At 54.8% G+C, this 18,259-nt stretch overlaps 2 protein-coding genes across 8 annotated transcripts; both read right to left on the bottom strand.

The window, feature by feature from the left end:
- Positions 1-2,105: 2,105 nt before the first annotated feature.
- LOC131578728 (extracellular matrix organizing protein FRAS1-like) lies at positions 2,106-8,629 on the bottom strand. Of its 7 annotated transcripts, none has more exons than XM_058837820.1 (10): positions 8,570-8,629; positions 7,614-7,722; positions 7,266-7,413; positions 5,982-6,977; positions 4,719-4,933; positions 3,565-3,715; positions 3,157-3,264; positions 2,831-2,990; positions 2,385-2,501; positions 2,106-2,291 (listed from the first exon to the last, which is right to left on the bottom strand). In XM_058837820.1, exons 5-10 carry the CDS (start codon positions 4,767-4,769, stop codon positions 2,207-2,209), a joined length of 672 nt encoding a protein of 223 aa, XP_058693803.1. In that variant the 5' UTR covers positions 4,770-4,933; positions 5,982-6,977; positions 7,266-7,413; positions 7,614-7,722; positions 8,570-8,629; the 3' UTR covers positions 2,106-2,206. The 7 variants fall into 7 exon arrangements, with proteins under 7 accessions (XP_058693803.1, XP_058693804.1, XP_058693802.1 ...); XM_058837821.1 differs by having other exon boundaries at positions 7,614-7,750; positions 8,570-8,626; XM_058837819.1 differs by lacking the exons at positions 7,614-7,722; positions 8,570-8,629 and having other exon boundaries at positions 5,982-6,130; positions 6,867-6,977; positions 7,266-7,607.
- Positions 4,866-18,259, bottom strand: LOC131579232 (superkiller complex protein 2-like; the record flags this gene model as incomplete). Its single annotated transcript, XM_058838866.1, has 14 exons — positions 4,866-4,933; positions 8,570-8,687; positions 8,924-9,042; positions 12,516-12,627; positions 12,704-12,814; positions 13,792-14,004; positions 14,327-14,426; positions 15,672-15,818; positions 16,304-16,410; positions 17,100-17,187; positions 17,290-17,433; positions 17,632-17,774; positions 17,994-18,161; positions 18,200-18,259. Coding segments are annotated over 14 exons (1,698 nt in total), but the record flags the coding sequence as incomplete, so codon positions are not given.

The raw sequence follows: 18,259 nt of genomic DNA on the forward strand, positions 1-18,259 counted from the left end.
TGACGGAGCCCGCAACCGGAGCTGGGATGGGGGGTTCGGGTCCTGCCGGTGTCCGCCCTGGGGTCCCGGGCGGTGCCGCCTCTCCCCCGTGGGGTGGATCGGGATCGGTACCGGGATCGGTACCGGGATCGCCGCGGGAGGGCGGTTCCGGCTGCGGGAGCGCTGCGGGTCCCGGTGCGGACGCGGCGCCCCGGCCTGGGCAGGGCCGGTCCCGCAGCCCCGGAGCGCTCCCGGCCCGGTCCCCCCCGCTCCGCCAGCCCCGAGGCCGCGGCGGGGCCCGAGCCGCGCTGGGCGCCCTCGTCTCCGTCCTTCCCTGCCCCGGCCCAGCAGCTCCGTGGGGCTCCGGCCCGCCGCACCCCAGGGGAATGAGGGGGACCGGCGGGGCGGTGCAAGAAGGGACACCCCGATCACAGCGGGTGATTTTAGCTTTACTCTCTTCCGGAGGACAGGAAGAGGAACCCGGCTGCTCCTCGGCTGGCTCAGAGCTCCCACATGCCAGCGGTGGGAGCTGGCTTCCCCACCCTGCCCACTTAAGCCTGGGAGAGCTGGAGCAGCACGGAGGGAGGGCAGCGGTGCAGCCGCTAAGACGGGAGCAGGGGCAATTGACAGCTGCCCCTCCTCACCAGACTAAAAAAATACCCAGGTGGCTTTTCAGTTTTGGATTATCTTTATTTTACAGTTTATAAAAAGCTTTTCCCAATGCGTGTGCTCCATGAAACTTCCGTGCCGTCGTGCAAATTGCCGTGGACTTTGACTTCCATGTGCACCTGCTTCACTTTCCTGCCCTGGCCCTGGCAGAGGCCGCCGCGTCCCTCGGTGGATGAAGGTTCCTGACGGTGCAGCAGCGGCCGCCCGCCGCCTTCGGGGCAGCTCCACCTCGGGTGTTCAAGGGGAGCTCCTCGGGAGCACGGACCACCCCGTGAGGTGTCCTGCCTTTGCGATGGCATTAATTCCTTCAGGAACACGAATAATGTGTTTTTAAAGAGCTTTCTCATGAGTGCCTCAGGGAAAAAAAAAAATGAAATTACGGGACTAACATCCTAATCTTCATTTCTTGTATCAGAGGTGAATTCTGAAGGCCCAGAGTCTACAATTCACCAAGTGTTTGGGAGGTCCTGGACAGAGAAGTCCATTTTGGGCTACCAAAAGCACTGGGTACTACATACCTTGTAGAGAGCGTCCACCTTGAGAGTAAATCCATCAGCTCCGGGCATGCTGCTCACCGAGTGGAACTCCGACAGCTGGGAAGCAAAGTGGGCGTCAAAAGGCACATCGGGGAAATACTTATCCCTCACTTCTGGCTGGTTTTGGTCCTGGAAAGTCAGAGAAGTGTCGTGAGGGATGCTGTCTGCTTTCCCAAGGGAGGCTGGAAGCCAGAGCCCCACCAAACACCTGTGTCAGGGATCTAGTCCGAATGCCCCATCTCCACACCTACACGTGGGCACCGATTCAGGAACACACTCCAAGGGTGGGGAAAAACTGATCTGGTGTTCACAGCTTGCAGCAGCAGCAGCAGCAGCAGCAGCAGCACAAAACATCCCCCACGGGCTCCCTTATCCCTTTGCAGCCACCACCTGCGGGTTGCCAGAGCAAATCCCAAACGGGAAGAAGCAGGAGCAGAGCACTCACCAGGAGGAGGAATCGGTGTTTCAGGTACTTGTTGGGCTGGATGCAGCCGTACCGGGGCCCCTCGTTGTAGACGGTACCCGTGGGGTCGAGGAAGGGCACGTAGCCATCCCTGCCTGTGCACAGGTTGACCTTCTCCAGCTGCAGCTTGTAAGCGGCGTTGAGGTTTTGTTCCGGGTGCCAGAGCAGGTTTTGTTCCGGGTGCCCTGGGGAGGTCGGGACAAAGAGGGGCAGGTGAAATTTCCCAAGCAGGAAAACGCTGCTAGAGCCAAGTGTCCGTGTTCAGAAGGGTTTGGGTTGTTTGGGAAGGGCTCGGTGGGTGGGAGTGACAAAACGCGGTGCCAGAGCACGCTGCTCTTTCACAGGGCTGTAAGATGTCAATGATTGCTGTAGAAGAGGCAAAGCTACCTGTGGGTTTTGCCCTTTCCTCTCCAGGGAATGGAAGCTGTGAAAGCAGAAACGCTGGGCACAAGCAGAAGAGGAGAGGTAAATCCTACCCTTGGAAAAAGCCCCCTTGTAATCCATTTCTGCCAGAGACCTTTCCGATTTGGTGGGGTCCATTAGAAAAACCTTCTCGTCGTTACAGATCTGAAACTCTTGCGTTCTGGGAGTAAACAACTGGAACTGGGCGGCTTGTCTGCTGGAAGGTGATCAGGATCAAAAACCTGCAATTGGGACAAGGAAGGAAACAAAGGGGAGATGAGGTCTGGACAGGTGTGCACCCCAAAGGGGCCGAGCCTGCCCTCCTGCCCTCTTACCGCTCGGGAGCGTGAGCCGTGCAGGGCAGGGGCTTGGCTCCAGGCTCTGCCCACGGCTGCGTGGGCTGCACCGTGCAGGGGATCAGGAACATGGTGTATTCTCCAGAGTAATCCTTCCTGGGAACAGACAGGAGACCCTGCAGCCACCAAGCAGAGCTCAAAGCTCTTCACCCAGGGCAGCACCTCTCCCTTGCCCCAGCAATGTCATCCGGCAGTCCCCGAGGGACAAGTGTGACTCTGGGATCAGTCTATCCACAGGCTTCACCGCTGGAAAAATTCCTTTCCAAGAGGCTGAGCTGATTTTTCTCTCAGTACAGCAGTGCTCCAGCTCTAACCAAGCTCCTGAGCATTCCGTGCTATTGCTGGCGTGGCTGCTGGAGGGGTGCCAGGGAGAACGTGGCGCTGTGGGGGAAGCTGCTGGAGGGGACTGCACCCCCAGCCCTCACCTGTTGTAGGAGCTGGTTGCTCTCCAGAGCTGGCAGGGAGAATCAAAAGTCTGAGCACTCCACAGCAGCTGCAGGTCAAATTCGATGCCTCCCAGGTGCTCTGGAGTTCTCAAAGAGGACCTGACCTCTGGCAGGCTGTGGTGCTCCATGACAAACAGCGCTGGGGGAGGACAAGGAGGTGACGGGAGGCAGAGCGCGGAGAGGCCCCACCTCGCAGGGGCAGAGGGGCTCCCGGCAGGGACAGGGACTCGTTCCGCTGCCTGTGCCGTCAGAGCAGAGCTCTGTGTGACCCTGCTCTGTGTCCCTGCCAGGATCACTGCCCTCACCTCTGAACTTGGCCTGCGTCCTGAACTCGCTGACCAGCCGTCCGTCCTCGCGGATGTAGATGGGGATTATCTGCAGGCGGGCCGAGAGCACGCTGTCCGTCTGGATCCCTGCAAGGACAGCGCCACTGGGAGCCCACACAGCACCTTCGCTCTCCTCTGCTGGGCTCTGCCAGCCCCAGAAGCGTTTGGGACACCTCCACAAGGCAGGGTTCAGTTGGGATCACCCTCCAGTGAGCCAGCTGCACGCTCCATCTGCCAGCCATCGGCTGCCTAAGCCCCCCGCAAGCACAGAGGAAGGCAATATTCCGAGTTCCCCGCTCCCTCAGGACTCTGGGGGCAGTGCAGGAACTAAGGGGAAAACATGAAGGAAGCACTTCTTCCATAGCCCTTGGAGTGCCTCAGGCTCACCTGTCCTCCAGAGAACGGTGTCGTAGAAGAAGGAGAACTCCATCTCGGTGCGGTGCTCCAGGGAAGCCCAGCCCCTCGGTGCCGTCACACAGATGTAGGACACGGAGAGAGGGACGTGGACTGTCAGGAAGGACTGGGCAGAGTCCCTTACCTGGCAATAAAACCCCAAAAAGGGGGTTATGCACCTTCCAGTGAAGTCAGAGGTGACTCTGGACGTTCTTTACGTGCAGGCACCTCAGACAAACCTGCATTGTAATCCAGGGGCAGCGCTAAGGCTCCCTGGGACCACCGGACAAAGGAACTCTGGGCACAATTTCACCTCAAAACCCCCCTGATTTCCAAGGCTGTGAATTAAAAATGAGCAATTCTGCTTGCTCAGGCCTCCCAGAGCTCTCCATTTATTATCTGCAGAGTGCAGCTGTACTTTGTACGCCCTGGAGAATTCGGGGAGATGTTCCAGCCTGGCTGGGGCCAGGCTCCACATGCTCCACTGGGCAGTTTCTCCGGCCAAGCGGCTCCTCTGGGTTTGTGCAAACAATTGGAGCTATAAAAGGAAACTTCATGAACAAGTTCCAGGCTGGCAGGAATTAAGAGAGATGATGCTGGTCCAAGCAATGTGGGCTGGGAATTTAATGGAAGAGCTTGGGCGAGACGGAGTGGTCTGCAGATGGATAATGCAGCCAGGAGAGGACAGTGAGATACCCCAAACAGGGAAAGCCATTCGTTTCTAGAGGAACATTTTTGGCTTTTGGTCTCTTAATTACGGAATGAGCTAAAATATCCCATGTTGTGGAGCATGGACTGAGCTGCCTCTGCTCTGTCCTCTGCTCATTTCTATTGGCCGAGAACACAGCCAAAATTATAAAAGAGAGCCCAGCTGAGAACGTTTTGTATTTCCAGTATGGCCCTACATTAAAAAAACCCGGTATTTTCCTGGCACTCTGAAGATTTAGAGAATAAAATAAATGGAAAACGAATGAAATGGAAAATAAATGAAAGAAATGCACACAGCGCTGTTTTCTTCCAGGTTAGAGGGGGGGAAAAGCCACGCTCCACCTGTGCAGGGCAGAGCAGCAGCTCCACGCAACGCAGAGCTGTGCCTGAGAACTGAGAGAGATCTGGGATACCTGGAGAGCTCTGGATGGGCCTCTCACCTGGAAGTCAGCGGTGACAGAGCCCCCACAGACATCAATTAACTCGGTCATGTCGTAATAAGCGTCGAAGGTCCAGATGCAGCTCTTGAGGCTGAGGTGCTGGTACAGCTGGATGCTCTTGGGCTCCCTCACCGCGGGCTCCAGCTGCTAGGGGCGGTCGTAGCCCGGGCCCAGCACGAAGCTGTCCTGGGTCACCTCGTCCAGGAACCCTGCCTCTGAGAGAGAGAAGTCAGGACACTGATCCCTCCCCATTTGAAACAGCCCCAGGCCAAGAATGGACGCCTTGCTTCACTCTTGAATCAACGGGAGCTCCTCTCCCTTCATTATCCTGGAGGTCAAACTGGACATACTCAGGTCTTCACAGGGGAAAATCTAACGGGAATGGCATCCTAAAAAACCAAACCTAGGGACCTGCTGATTCAAGGCTGAAGTGAACCTTTAAGAAATGAGGAACAGGTTGAGTATGGAATTATCAGAGCGCAGCACAACTTTCTGCCTGTTGGGGAGGGTGAAACAGGGAAACCTCATGAATGTGATGGTTTGGCAGAAGATTCTGAAAAAAGAAGGCTAGAATCGAAGTAGAAACGGAAGCCTGCTTTGAGTCATAAGATACAGAGTACTGGTTACTATATGACCAAAGAACAATAGCCTAGCCAGCTAAAGGAGAATCCTGCTGATAAAACAATGTCCTTCTCCTGACAGAAAGCCCAAAGGTCAAGAAGCAAGGGAAGAACTGGTAAAGCTTGTAGAACCTCAAATGCAACACTGTATGTAAAATCTTTAGTGGGTGTATCTCGTAGTGATTGGTTACTGGGAATTAGAATATTCACTATAGAAAAAGATAGATTGGATTGTAACAAGAACTTCGCTCTCTTAGCTTTTCTCTCTTAAACCTCTCTTAACCTCTCTCTTAGCTTTTCTCTCTTACCTCAACCTCTCTCGTACCTCTCGGCTCTTCTCTCGTACCCCTTTACTCCTCTCTCAGCTCCCCTCTCCCCCTCTCTTACCTCTTCCACTCTTTCCCTCTCTTACTCTTACCCTCTTGGGTTTTCCCCTCTTACCCCTCTCTTGTCTCCCCCCTCTTATCCCTCCCTGGTTTCCCCCGCTCTCCCTCTGTTGCTCTTACTCCCTCCTTCCCCTTTTCCATCCTCTCCTCTCCTGCTCTCCCCGTTCTCTCCCTCCTCCCCCGGACCACGCGGACGCCGAGGCTGGTGGCGGACACAGCTCTCCCCTCTCTTTACCCATATAATAAACTGCACATACCTGAACAGCTTGACCCTGGAGAATTCTCCCACCGCGAGCGAGCGGTGTTTTACACAGCAATATCAAAGCAATGATTTCTAAACATTTATCCAAGCTTAAACAGCTTATTCCTAATTATCACCACCTTTATAACCAGCACTCGACTGCCCCTGCAATACACAGGCACAGGGAGGACACTGCAGTTATTGACACAACAGAACAAGTAACACACCAAATGAAACACCCAGCGCTACACCTCACTTCTGGAAACAAAACCTGGGCGCACACTTTAGTGTGCAAAACCCCTGTAAGAATAAAACCTGCTTTAAATATCTTAGGCATCGAGCCACACACACGCCTATGAAATTCAGCGCAGCAGTGACAAAAAAGGGAATTATTTCCTTAACCTGCGAATAATCACCTCTAAGATTCTGTGATGCAGTTGCCACTGCACACAGCCACAAGCGGCCTTTTTATGAACAGGCAAAAGAACAAAGGCAATCCAAATTTCTCCCTTCTTGTCTGCAAAGAAACAGAGAAGGGAGAGATGCTTCTCAGAGGAGCATGGTAAAAAGACACGTGGTGTAGAATATGGAACAGCTGATGGTTCAGCATCTCTTCCACTGCAAGATCTAGGGGATAGCTGATGATACCCTGGAGGCAGGAGTAGGAATATAAAGGAGCTCAAGGCTATCTGCTCTTAGGTTTTAGCACTGTGACCTTTACCTTAACTTACATTTAAGTGTTTCTTACAGTGTAAATCCCTTGTGTTTTGATTTTAACAGAGTACAAGAATTCAGGGAAGTAACAGTGGCATACAGCCTTTAATTTCCCCTGGTCTTCTCACCCAGCAATGAGGTCTCACAACAACAATACAACAATAAATAGTTATAGAAGGTAACTCACTGTGCTGAAGAGTTCTTCAGAAGGATGGGAGCCACAATTGAGGCAGATCCTTGGACAGACAAGCCAGAGGTGTTTAGGCCTTGTGTTTCCTTGTTACCCCAGAACCAGCCCCTAAAAGGGAACACAAAGTTCACACGCTTGTATTTGAAATGAACACCATATAAAGAACAAAACATCCTAAAAAAGCTACATATCATACAAATAATCCAGCTAGCTTCTTTATGCTGCTTTTCTGTGGAGCAACAACTTTACAGAACGAGATCTTGCTCTATCAATACAATGTTTTATTATTGATGGGCTTGTTAAAATCAGAGTGAACTCCAAGCACCCAGATATTCACAGCAGGCAAACGTCTCTCTGAATACAACTGAAAAGGCCAGAAGGGCTGCTCCATTTTACCTGTAATAGCCATGTTTGTCTCTGGAGTACATCAGGTGATCAATGCATGGCCTTTCATCTATTTTTTTTTCCCCCTGTGTTCCTCCTTTCCATCCTTCTGCGTAGCCTTGTAGCAGATAAATCTGTTCAATAAAGGGCCCACCTGACTCTGAGCAGAAGGCAAAGCAGAGGATTTGTCAGCATGAAAACCCACACTGCAAAGATGAACGGGCATCAGTGGCAGTTAAAAATCTGCTAGAAATGCTAATATACTAATATACACTACCCTCTTCCCTGATTTCCATATAAAAAAGGAAAGGAAGTTGTGTGTGAGCCAGAAAAGCTAAAAGGCTCGGGCAATGTGCTCACCTGCCATCCCACACAGCTGGGTGTGACTTAATGCACCAAACACCAGGGAATCGTTGCCAGCTGGGCGATGGACACCACGAAGCACACAGGTTTTCAGTGCTGTCAGCAGCTGCAATGGGAGGATTGCCTCTGAGAAACTTACCAAAACAATGAAAATAATAAAAAAAAAAAAAATTAACATCTATTTCCACAACATGTGTTTAAATTTATATACTATATTCATTTATATATAACACACAATATATAAAGTATCAAAATATATTATTTTAACATGTATACATATATTATTATATATTAAATATATTATATACATTTTAATTATATATATATTTATTATATATATAATACATCTATTAAATAAATATAATGTAGATATATAGATTAAACATAAACCTGTTTGTATATATTTGCATTACTTCTATTTCTTTACTTTTCTGGTTGCACATATCTCTATATCTTGATATATTTAATATACATTTCTATGTTTTTATTTTTGTAGTATTTATTTAAAAGCCCCGAAGCAAACCTAATAAAAACCAAACAGTCCCTTTATCTTAAACGGTATTTAAAAATCTTTTAATATATATTTTTTATCATATTTATATACCTTGTTGATATACATAACACATAACATATCCTAAAATATATCATATTACCATCTATACATACAGAAATCATATTATAGATTATAAATCAATATATATGCATATATTTCTATTACTTATTTTTACTTATTTTTATGCCTACATATATATATATATATTTCTCTATACCTTTACATATTCATTCTTGAAATATTTTATTTATTTTTTTCTTATTTATTTAAAAACCCTGCCTCTAACTAAATAAAAACCAAGCAGCCCGTTTATCTTCAATATTTTTTAATATCTATTTTGATCATCATTATACTTCCAGGTATATACTCGGTGGATAAACTCCCCCCGACCCGCCCGCACCTCTCACCGTTCCGGCACACAGAGCATCCCCTCCTCGGGCCGCTCTGGACCCAGCGCTGGGGAGCGACCGTTGGGAGCCGAAGCCATCGGGGGACATGGTGGGAACATGGCAGTGACACTGTGGGGACACAGCAGTGACACAGTGGTGACACGGCGGGGACACAGCAGTGAAACGGCGGGAACACGGGGGGAACATGGCGGTGACACTGTGGGGACACGGGGGGAACACGAGGGGAACACAGTGAGAACATGGCAGTGACACGACGGTGACACGGTGGGAACATGGCGGTGACACTGTGGGGACACACTGGGAACATGGCAGTGACACCGCGGGGACACACGTCAGGCACTGACCAGCATCATGCGGTGCAGATCCGACAGCTCGGGCACGGCTCCCTTGCAGAGGATGATGACGGTGCCGGTGGTGTCCAGCCCGCGGCGGCCGGCGCGCCCCAACATCTGCGTGTACTCGCCTGTGGGGACGCAGAGCCGCCGGCGTCTTCTCCTCACGGATCCTCCCGCTCTTCCCCTCACGGCTCCTGCCCTTCCTCCCCTCACCTTTCCCGTCGCTTTTCCCCCTGCTTTCCCCTCGTGTTTGCTGCTCTTTCTCCCTAAGATTTTCCGCCTTTTTGCTCTCTCATTTCCCACCATTTTTCCCCTCACGTTTTCCCGCTCTTTTCTCCCCTCAGGATTCCCGCTCTTTTCTCCCCTCACGTTTTCCCGCTCTTTTCTCCCCTCACGTTTTCCCTCTCTTTTCTCCCCTCACGTTTTCCCGCTCTTTTCTCCCCTCAGGATTCCCGCTCTTTTCTCCCCTCAGGATTCCCGCTCTTTTCTCCCCTCACGTTTTCCCCCATTTTCTCCCCGTTTCCCCATTTTCTCCCCTCACGTTTTCCCCCATTTTCCCCTCACGTTTCCCACTCTTTCCACCCTCACATTTCCTGCCCTCTCCTGCTCGTGTTTCTTTTTCCCTCACGTTTCTGCTCTTTTTTCCCCACACCTTTCCCGTCGCTTTTCCCGATGCTTTCCCCTCATGTTTGCTGCTCTTTCTCCCTCAGATTTTCTGCCTTTTTACCCTCTCGTTTTCCCTCTCTTTTCCTCTCACGTTTCTCACTCTTTTCTCCCCTCATGTTTTCCCGCTCTTTTCTCCCCTCACGTTTTCCCTCACGATTGCAACTCTCCTCCCTCCATTTCTCCTCTTTCCTCCCATTTCTCCTCACTCTTTCCTCCCCTATTTCTACATTTTCCCAATTGCCTTTTCCCGCATTTTCCCTCTCAGCTTTCTCCCATTTTCCCTCTCCACTTTCTCCCATTTTCCCTCTCCGCTTTCTCCCATTTCCCCTCCCCGCTTTCTCCCATTTTCCCCTCAGCTTTCTCCCATTTTCCCCTCAGCTTTCTCCCATTTTCCCCTCAGCTTTCCCCCATTTTCCCCTCAGCTTTCTCCCATTTTCCCCCCAGCTTTCTCCCATTTTCCCTCTCAGCTTTCTCCCATTTTCCCTCTCCACTTTCTCCCATTTTCCCTCTCAGCTTTCTCCCATTTTCCCCTCAGCTTTCTCCCACTTTCCCCTCAGCTTTCTCCCATTTTCCCTCAGCTTTCCCCCATTTTCCCCTCAGCTTTCTCCCATTTTCCCTCTCCGCTTTCTCCCATTTTCCCCTCAGCTTTCTCCCATTTTCTCCCTCCACTTTCTCCCATTTTCCCCTCAGCTTTCTCCCATTTTCCCTCAGCTTTCTCCCATTTTCCCTCTCCGCTTTCTCCCATTTTCCCTCTCCGCTTTCTCCCATTTTCCCTCCCCGCTTTCTCCCATTTCCCCTCTCAGCTTTCTCCCATTTTCCCCTCAGCTTTCTCCCATTTCCCCTCTCAGCATTCTCCCATTTTCCCTCTCCGCTTTCTCCCATTTTCCCTCTCCGCTTTCTCCCATTTTCCCCTCAGCTTTCTCCCATTTCCCCTCAGCTTTCTCCCATTTTCCCTCTCCGCTTTCTCCCATTTTCCCCTCAGCTTTCTCCCATTTTCCCTCTCAGCTTTCCCCCATTTCCCCCCTCAGCTTTCTCCCATTTCCCTCTCAGCTTTCTCCCATTTTCCCCTCAGCTTTCTCCCATTTTCCCCTCAGCTTTCCCCCATTTTCCCCTCTGCTTTCTCCCATTTCCCCTCTCAGCTTTCCCCCATTTCCCCTCAGCTTTCTCCCATTTTCCCTCTCAGCTTTCCCCCATTTTCCCCTCAGCTTTCTCCCATTTCCCCTCTCAGCTTTCCCCCATTTTCCCCTCAGCTTTCCCCCATTTTCCCCTCAGCTTTCTCCCATTTTCCCTCTCCGCTTTCTCCCATTTTCCCCTCAGCTTTCTCCCATTTTCCCTCTCCGCTTCCTGCCCGTTTCCCCTCATGTTTCTGCTCTTTTCTCCCCTCAGGATTCCCGCTCTGTTCTCCCCTCACATTTTCCCCCCATTTTCTCCCCGTTTCCCCCTTTTCTCCCCTCACATTTTCCCCCATTTTCCCCTCACATTTTCCCGCTCTTTTTCTCCCCTCACGTTTTCCCGCTCTTTTCTCCCCTCACGTTTTCCCGCCCATTTTCTCCCCTCACGTTTCCCCTCACGACTGCACCTCTCCTCCCTCCATTTCTCCCCATCTTTTCTCCCATTTCTCCTCACTCTTTCCTTCCCTATTTCTACATTTTCTCAACCCGCTTTCTCCCATTTTCCCTCTCCGCTTTCTCCCATTTTCCCCTCACATTTCCCCTCAGCTTTCTCCCATTTTCCCCTCAGCTTTCTCCCATTTTCCCTCTCCGCTTTCTCCCATTTTCCCCTCACATTTCCCCTCAGCTTTCTCCCATTTTTCCTCTCAGCTTTCTCCCATTTCCCCTCTCAGCTTTCTCCCATTTTCCCCTCAGCATTCTCCCATTTTCCCTCTCCGCTTTCTCCCATTTTCCCTCTCCGCTTTCTCCCATTTTCCCCTCAGCTTTCTCCCATTTCCCCTCAGCTTTCTCCCATTTTCCCTCTCCGCTTTCTCCCATTTTCCCCTCAGCTTTCTCCCATTTTCCCTCTCAGCTTTCCCCCATTTCCCCCCTCAGCTTTCTCCCATTTCCCTCTCAGCTTTCTCCCATTTTCCCCTCAGCTTTCTCCCATTTTCCCCTCAGCTTTCCCCCATTTTCCCCTCTGCTTTCTCCCATTTCCCCTCTCAGCTTTCCCCCATTTCCCCTCAGCTTTCTCCCATTTTCCCTCTCAGCTTTCTCCCATTTTCCCCTCAGCTTTCTCCCATTTTCCCCTCAGCTTTCCCCCATTTCCCCTCTCAGCTTTCCCCCATTTTCCCCTCAGCTTTCTCCCATTTCCCCTCTCAGCTTTCCCCCATTTTCCCCTCAGCTTTCTCCCATTTTCCCCTCAGCTTTCTCCCATTTTCCCTCTCCGCTTCCTGCCCGTTTCCCCTCACGTTTCTGCTCTTTTCTCCCCTCAGGATTCCCGCTCTGTTCTCCCCTCACATTTTCCCCCCATTTTCTCCCCGTTTCCCCCTTTTCTCCCCTCACATTTTCCCCCATTTTCCCCTCACATTTTCCCGCTCTTTTTCTCCCCTCACGTTTTCCCGCTCTTTTCTCCCCTCACGTTTTCCCGCCCATTTTCTCCCCTCACGTTTCCCCTCACGACTGCACCTCTCCTCCCTCCATTTCTCCCCATCTTTTCTCCCATTTCTCCTCACTCTTTCCTTCCCTATTTCTACATTTTCTCAACCCGCTTTCTCCCATTTTCCCTCTCCGCTTTCTCCCATTTTCCCCTCAGCTTTCTCCCATTTTCCCCTCACATTTCCCCTCAGCTTTCTCCCATTTTTCCTCTCAGCTTTCTCCCATTTCCCCTCTCAGCTTTCTCCCATTTTCCCCTCAGCTTTCTCCCATTTTCCCTCTCTGCTTTCCCCCATTTCCCCCTCACGTTCCCACCCGCTCTCCCCCCAGCCCCACATCCAGCCCCTCACCGGGCAGGAGATCCCGGAAGCCATTCCCGTCGTGTTTGCGGATGGAGTCGAAGACGACGGTCCTCGCCGGCATGTTCACCCCCATGGCGAAGGTCTCGGTGGCAAACAGCACCTGGGCCAGGCGTGGGGCAGCCATGGGGTGGGATCCCCGTGCCCCACAGCCGGCTGTGCCGTTTTTCCCCGCTCACCTTCACCAGCCCCTGGCTGAAGAGCATCTCCACCACCTCCTTGAGCAGCGGCAGGACCCCGCCGTGGTGGACGCCGATGCCGCGCTGCAGCAGCTCCGACAGCTGCAGCACCTGCGGGGAGGAACGCGCTGGATCCCCTCCTCGAGGTACAAACCCTTCCCTCTTTACACCTCACACCCCAAAATCGCCCTCCCCGTCCCCGTGGGACCCTAAAATCACCCAAAATCGCCCTCCCCATCCCCTCACGCCCCAAAATCCCCGTCCCTCACGCCCCAAAATCCCCGTCCCTCACGCCCCAAAATCCCCGTCCCTCACACCCCAAAATTGCCCTCCCCATCCCCTCACACCCCAAAATCCCCGTCCCTCACACCCCAAAATCCCCGTCCCTCACGCCCCAAAATCCCTGTCCCTCACACCCCAAAATCCCCGTCCCTCACACCCCAAAATCACCCTCCCCGTCCCCTCACACCCCAAAATCCCCGTCCCTCACGCCCCAAAATTGCCCTCCCCGTCCCTGTGGGACCCCAAAATCGCCCTCCCTGTCCTTGTGGGACCCTAAAATCACCCAAAATCACCCTCCCCATCCCCTCACACCCCAAAATCCCCGTCCCTCACGCCCCAAAATCCCCGTCCCTCACAACCCAAAATCACCCTCCCCGTCCCCTCACACCCCAAAATTGCCCTCTTACACCCCAAAATCGCCCTCCCACACCCCAAAATCACCTTCCCACACCTCAAAATCGCCCTCCTTGTTCCCCTCACACCCCAAAATCGCCCTCCCACACCCCAAAATCATTGTTCCCACACCCCAAAATCACTGTCCCACACCCCAAAATCACCGTTCCCACACCCCAAAATCGCCCTCCCACACCCCAAAATCGCCGTTCCCACACCCCAAAATCGCCGTTCCCACACCCCAAAATCACCCTCCCACACCCCAAAATTGCTGTCCCACACCCCAAAATCACCCTCCCACACCCCAAAATCGCCCTCCTTGTTCCCCTCACACCCCAAAATTGCCCTCCCACACCCCAAAATCACCCTCCCACGCCCCAGAATCTCCCTCCTCATCCTCACGGGGACCCCACCTGTGGCAGGCGCCGGTCGGAGCCGCGCAGCCGGGCCAGGCAGCGCGTCAGGAAGTGCCGGACCTGGGCGCGCTCGGCGCCGCTCTGCAGCTCCAGGGAGCCCAGGGCGGCCGCCTGCTCCTCGCAGCGGCCACGGGAGAAGGTGAAGGTGACGGCCGGGAGCAGCTCCCGCTCACGGAGGGTCTGCAGGAGGGACAGCCAGACACCACGCTCCTGGGGGGAGAGAAGGGTCAGGGGGACCCCCAAACTGCCCCATGGGACCCCCAAACTGCCCCATGGGACCCACAAACAGCCCCCAGCCCCACGGAGGGTCTGCAGGAGGGACAGCCACACCCCACACTCCTGGGGGGAGAGAACAGGGTCAGTGGGACCCCCAAACTGCCCCTTGGGACCCCCAAACTGCCCCCAGCCCCATGGGACCCCCAGTACCCATCCAGGGTTGGGGGTTTGGGGTCACTGGGACCCCCTGGGACCCCCAGTACCTGCCCAGGGTTGGGGGTTTGGGGTCACTGGGACCCCCTGGGACCCCCAGTACCTGCCCAGGGTTGGGGGCTCCCATGGTGGGCTGCCGTGCCCCGAAGCTCTGCGCGTGTTTGCTGCTCTGCTCCTTCTTGGCCTCCACCGCCGCGTAGTACCTGGGACAGGGGAGGGGCAGAGTTGGGGCAGGTTTGGGGCAGAATTGGGGCAGAATTGGGGCAGAATTGGGGCAGAATTGGGTCAGAATTGGGGCAGAATTGGGGCAGAATTGGGTCAGGTTTGGGTCTGATTTGGGTCAGGTTTGGGTCAGATTTGGGTCAGATTTGAGTCAGATTTGGGTCAGGTTTTGGGTCAGGTTTGGGTCAGGTTTGGGTCAGGTTTGGGTCAGGTTTTGGGTCAGGTTTGGGTCAGGTTTTGGGTCTGATTTGGGTCAGGTTTGGGTCAGCTTTGGGTCAGGTTTGGGTCAGGTTTGGGTCAGGTTTTGGGTCTGATTTGGGTCAGGTTTGGGTCTGATTTGGGTCAGGTTTGGGTCAGGTTTGGGTCTGATTTGGGTCAGGTTTGGGTCTGATTTGGGTCAGGTTTGGGTCAGGTTTGGGTCAGATTTTGGGTCAGCTTTGGGTCAGGTTTGGGTCAGGTTTGGGTCTGATTTGGGTCAGGTTTTGGGTCAGGTTTGGGTCAGGTTTGGGGTCAGGTTTGGGGTCAGGTTTGGGTCAGAGTTTGGAGCAGGTTTTGGGGCAGGTTTGGGTCAGAGTTTGGAGCAGGTTTTGGGGCAGGTTTTTGGGGCAGGTTTTGGGGCAGGTTCAGGGCAGGTTTTGGGTCAGATTTTGAGTTAGATTTGGGTCAGGTTTTGGGTCAGGTTTGGATCAGATTTGGGTCAGAATTGGGCAGGTTTTGGGTCAGGTTTGGGTCAGGTTTGGGTCAGAATTGGGCAGGTTTTGGGTCAGGTTTTGGGTCTGATTTGGGTTAGGTTTGGGGTCAGGTTTGGGGTCAGGTTTGTGTCAGGTTTGGGTCAGATTTAGGCAGAGATTTTGGGGCAGATTTGGGTCAGGTTTTGGGGCAGGATTTGGGGTCAGTTCAGGGTCAGGTTTGGGTCAGATTTGGGTCAGAATTGGGCAGGTTTTGGGTCAGATTTGGGTCAGATTTAGGCAGTTTCAGATCAGATCTGCATCAGGTTTTGGGGTCAGATTTTGGGTCAGTTTCAGGTCAGGTTTGTGTCAGGTTTCAGGTCAGATTTTGGGTCAGATTTAGGCAGTTTCAGCTCAGATTTGGGTCAGGTTTTGGGGTCAGATTTTGGGTCAGTTTCAGGTCAGGTTTGTGTCAGGTTTTGGGTCACATTTAGGCAGGATTTGGGTCAGATTCAGGCAGTTTCAGGTCAGATTTGGGTCAGGTTTTGGGGGTCTCACCCCTGGGTGCTGAAGGCCCCCCCTGGGCCCAGCAGCTGGAACAGCTGGTGCCGGTTCCGGGCGCTGTTCCCGGTGAACAGGAAATGCTCCAGCGGCACCGGGCGGCGCGGGGTGCTCAGAACACGGACACAGCGACGCTTGGTGCGACTGACGGGGTGAGAGACACCCTGAGAGACCCCCAGGGACCCCCAAACCACCCCTGGGACCCCCCAAAACCTCCCCAGGGACCCCCAGAGACCCCAGGGACCCCCAAAACCCCCCAGGACCCCCCAAACCCCCCTGAGAACCCCCATAAACCCCTCAGAGATCACTAAAGCCCCTCCAAGATCCCCCAAAGCCCCCAGATCCCCCCCATGTCCCTCTCAGAGACCCCCGAAGATCCTCAGGACCCCCCCCAAACCCCCCCAGGATCCCCAAACCCCCCTGAGAAGCCCCCAAACCCCCTGAGGACCCCCCAAAATCCCCCGAGAACCCCCCAAAGCCCTCTCAGGACACCCCAAACTCCTCCAAGACCCCCTCAAACCCCCTGAGGACCCCCCAAACCCCCCAGGGATTCCCCAAAGCCCCCCCAGGACCCCTCAGGACCCCCCAAAGCCCCCCCAGGACCTCCCAAAAGCCCCCCCAGGCCGTACCCGACCCACTGGGCGAACTCGAGGGCGTTGGGGACGGTGGCGCTGAGCAGCACCAGCTTCACGTGCTCGGGCAGCAGGATCAGCACCTCCTCCCCCACCACACCCCTCTGGGGGGCACGGGGGGGTCAGGGGGACCCCAAAACACCCAAAAAACACCCCCAGGAACCCTCAAAACCCCCCAGAACCCCCTCAGGAACCCCCAAAACCCCCCAAAACCCACCCAGGAACCCCCAAAACCCCCCAGAACCCCCTCAGGAACCCCCAAAACACCCCAAAACACCCCCAGGAACCCCCAAAACCCCCAAAAACCCACCCAGGAACCCCTCAGGAACCCCCCAGCACCTCCTCCCACACCACACCCCTCTGGGGGGCACGGGGGGGTCAGGGGGACCCCAAAACACCCCCAGGAACCCCCAGAGATCCCCTAAACCACTCCAGAACCCCCCAAAACCCCCCAGACCACCCCAAAACCCCCCCAGGACCCTCCAGAGCTCCCCAAAACCCCCCCAGGACCCCCCAGAACTCCCCTAAACACCCCCAGGACCCCCCAAACCCCCCCAGGACCCCCTCAGAGCCCCTCAGGACCCCTCAAAACCCCCCAGAGCCCCCCAGGACCCCCCAGACCACCCCTAAACCCTCCCAGGACCCCTCAGAGCTCCCCTAAACCACCCCAGACCCCTCCTAAATTACTTCAGGACCCCCCCAGGGCTCCCCAGAGCCCCCCCAAAGCCCCCCCAGGACCCCTCCAAAGCCCCCCAAAGCCCCCCCAGAGCCCCCCCAGAGCCCCCAGCCCCACCTCATCGTCGTTGACGCAGTGAACCTCGTCGAAGATCACCCACTCCAGGTCCCGGATGGCGTCGGAGCCGTTGGACAGCATCGACCTGGTGGGGAGCAAATGGGGCTGGGGGGGGTCCTGAACCCCTCCCCAGGACCCCTCAGGACCCCCCAAAGCCCCCCCAGGACCCCCCAGGACCCCTCCCCAGCTGAGGATCTCGGTGCTCATCACCAGCCACGCCGCCTCGGGGCGCAGCCGCACGTCCCCCGTCAGCAGCCCCACGTCCCCGAAGGTGTCGCGGAAATCCCCAAACTTCTGCTTGGACAAAGCCTTGATGGGGGAGGTGTAGATGGACCTGGGGGGACACGGGGGGGTCACCCCAAAAAAACTGCGGGGGTTTTGGGGTCCCCTCAACGGTTTTGGGGTCCCTGGGGCAGTTTTAGGGACCCCCAGCCCAATTTTGGGACCCTCAGCCCAATTTTGGGACCCCCAGCCCCATTTTGGGGTCCCCAGCCCCATTTTGGGGTCCCCCAGCCCCATTTTGGGGTCTCACCGTGTCATGTGGCGCTGGGCCAGCCCCATGGCGTACTCGGCCAGCGCGGTTTTGCCGGCCGAGGTGTGAGCGGCCACCAGCAGCAGTGACCGCGCTCCAGGCACAGCCGCGCGCTGCTGGAACGGATCCGGCTTGAACGGCCACTGGGGAGGGGGAAACGGGTCTGGGGGTCACTCTGAGCACCCCAAAAACCCCAAAAACCACCCCAAAAACCCCCAAACCAACCCCAAGAACCCCCAAAACCACCCCAAGACCCCCCAAATCTCCCCCAAGCCCCCTCAAGACCCCCCAGGGCCCCCCCAGGACCCCCCAAATCCCCCCAGGACCCCCGAAATCCCCCCCAAATCCCCCCCAAATCCCACCCTGTGGGCGGGGTCCGGCAGCAGCTCCTCAAACCCCTCCACGGGGGTGGCAGCGTCGGGGGAGGAAAAAACCTCAAAACCTCCTTGGGGGGCTCTGGGGGGGGCACTGGGGGAGGAGACCCCTCCCCATTCTGCTGCTGAGGGGGGTGGGAATGTGGGGAGGGGTCTCTGAACCCCCCCCCAAGCCCCCTCCCCACATTTCCCACCTGCCCCAGCAGCTCCTCCAGGCTGTCCGAGCGCCGCGGGGGGGTCGGGGGGGGCGCAGA

This window comes from Poecile atricapillus, chromosome 4 (genome assembly GCF_030490865.1).
Source record: "Poecile atricapillus isolate bPoeAtr1 chromosome 4, bPoeAtr1.hap1, whole genome shotgun sequence".
Classification (NCBI taxonomy): Eukaryota; Metazoa; Chordata; class Aves; order Passeriformes; family Paridae; genus Poecile; species Poecile atricapillus.

Coding starts and splice junctions, on each gene's coding strand:
- LOC131578728 (XM_058837820.1), bottom strand. CDS start 4,769: ATGACCGAGTTAATTGATGTCTGTGGGGGCTCTGTCACCGCTGACTTC. Junction 3,265..3,564: donor CACCGTTCTCTGGAGGACAG/GTGAGCCTGAGG, acceptor CTGTCCTTGCAG/GGATCCAGACGGACAGCGTG. Junction 2,292..2,384: donor ACGGCTCACGCTCCCGAGCG/GTAAGAGGGCAG, acceptor TCCCAATTGCAG/GTTTTTGATCCTGATCACCT.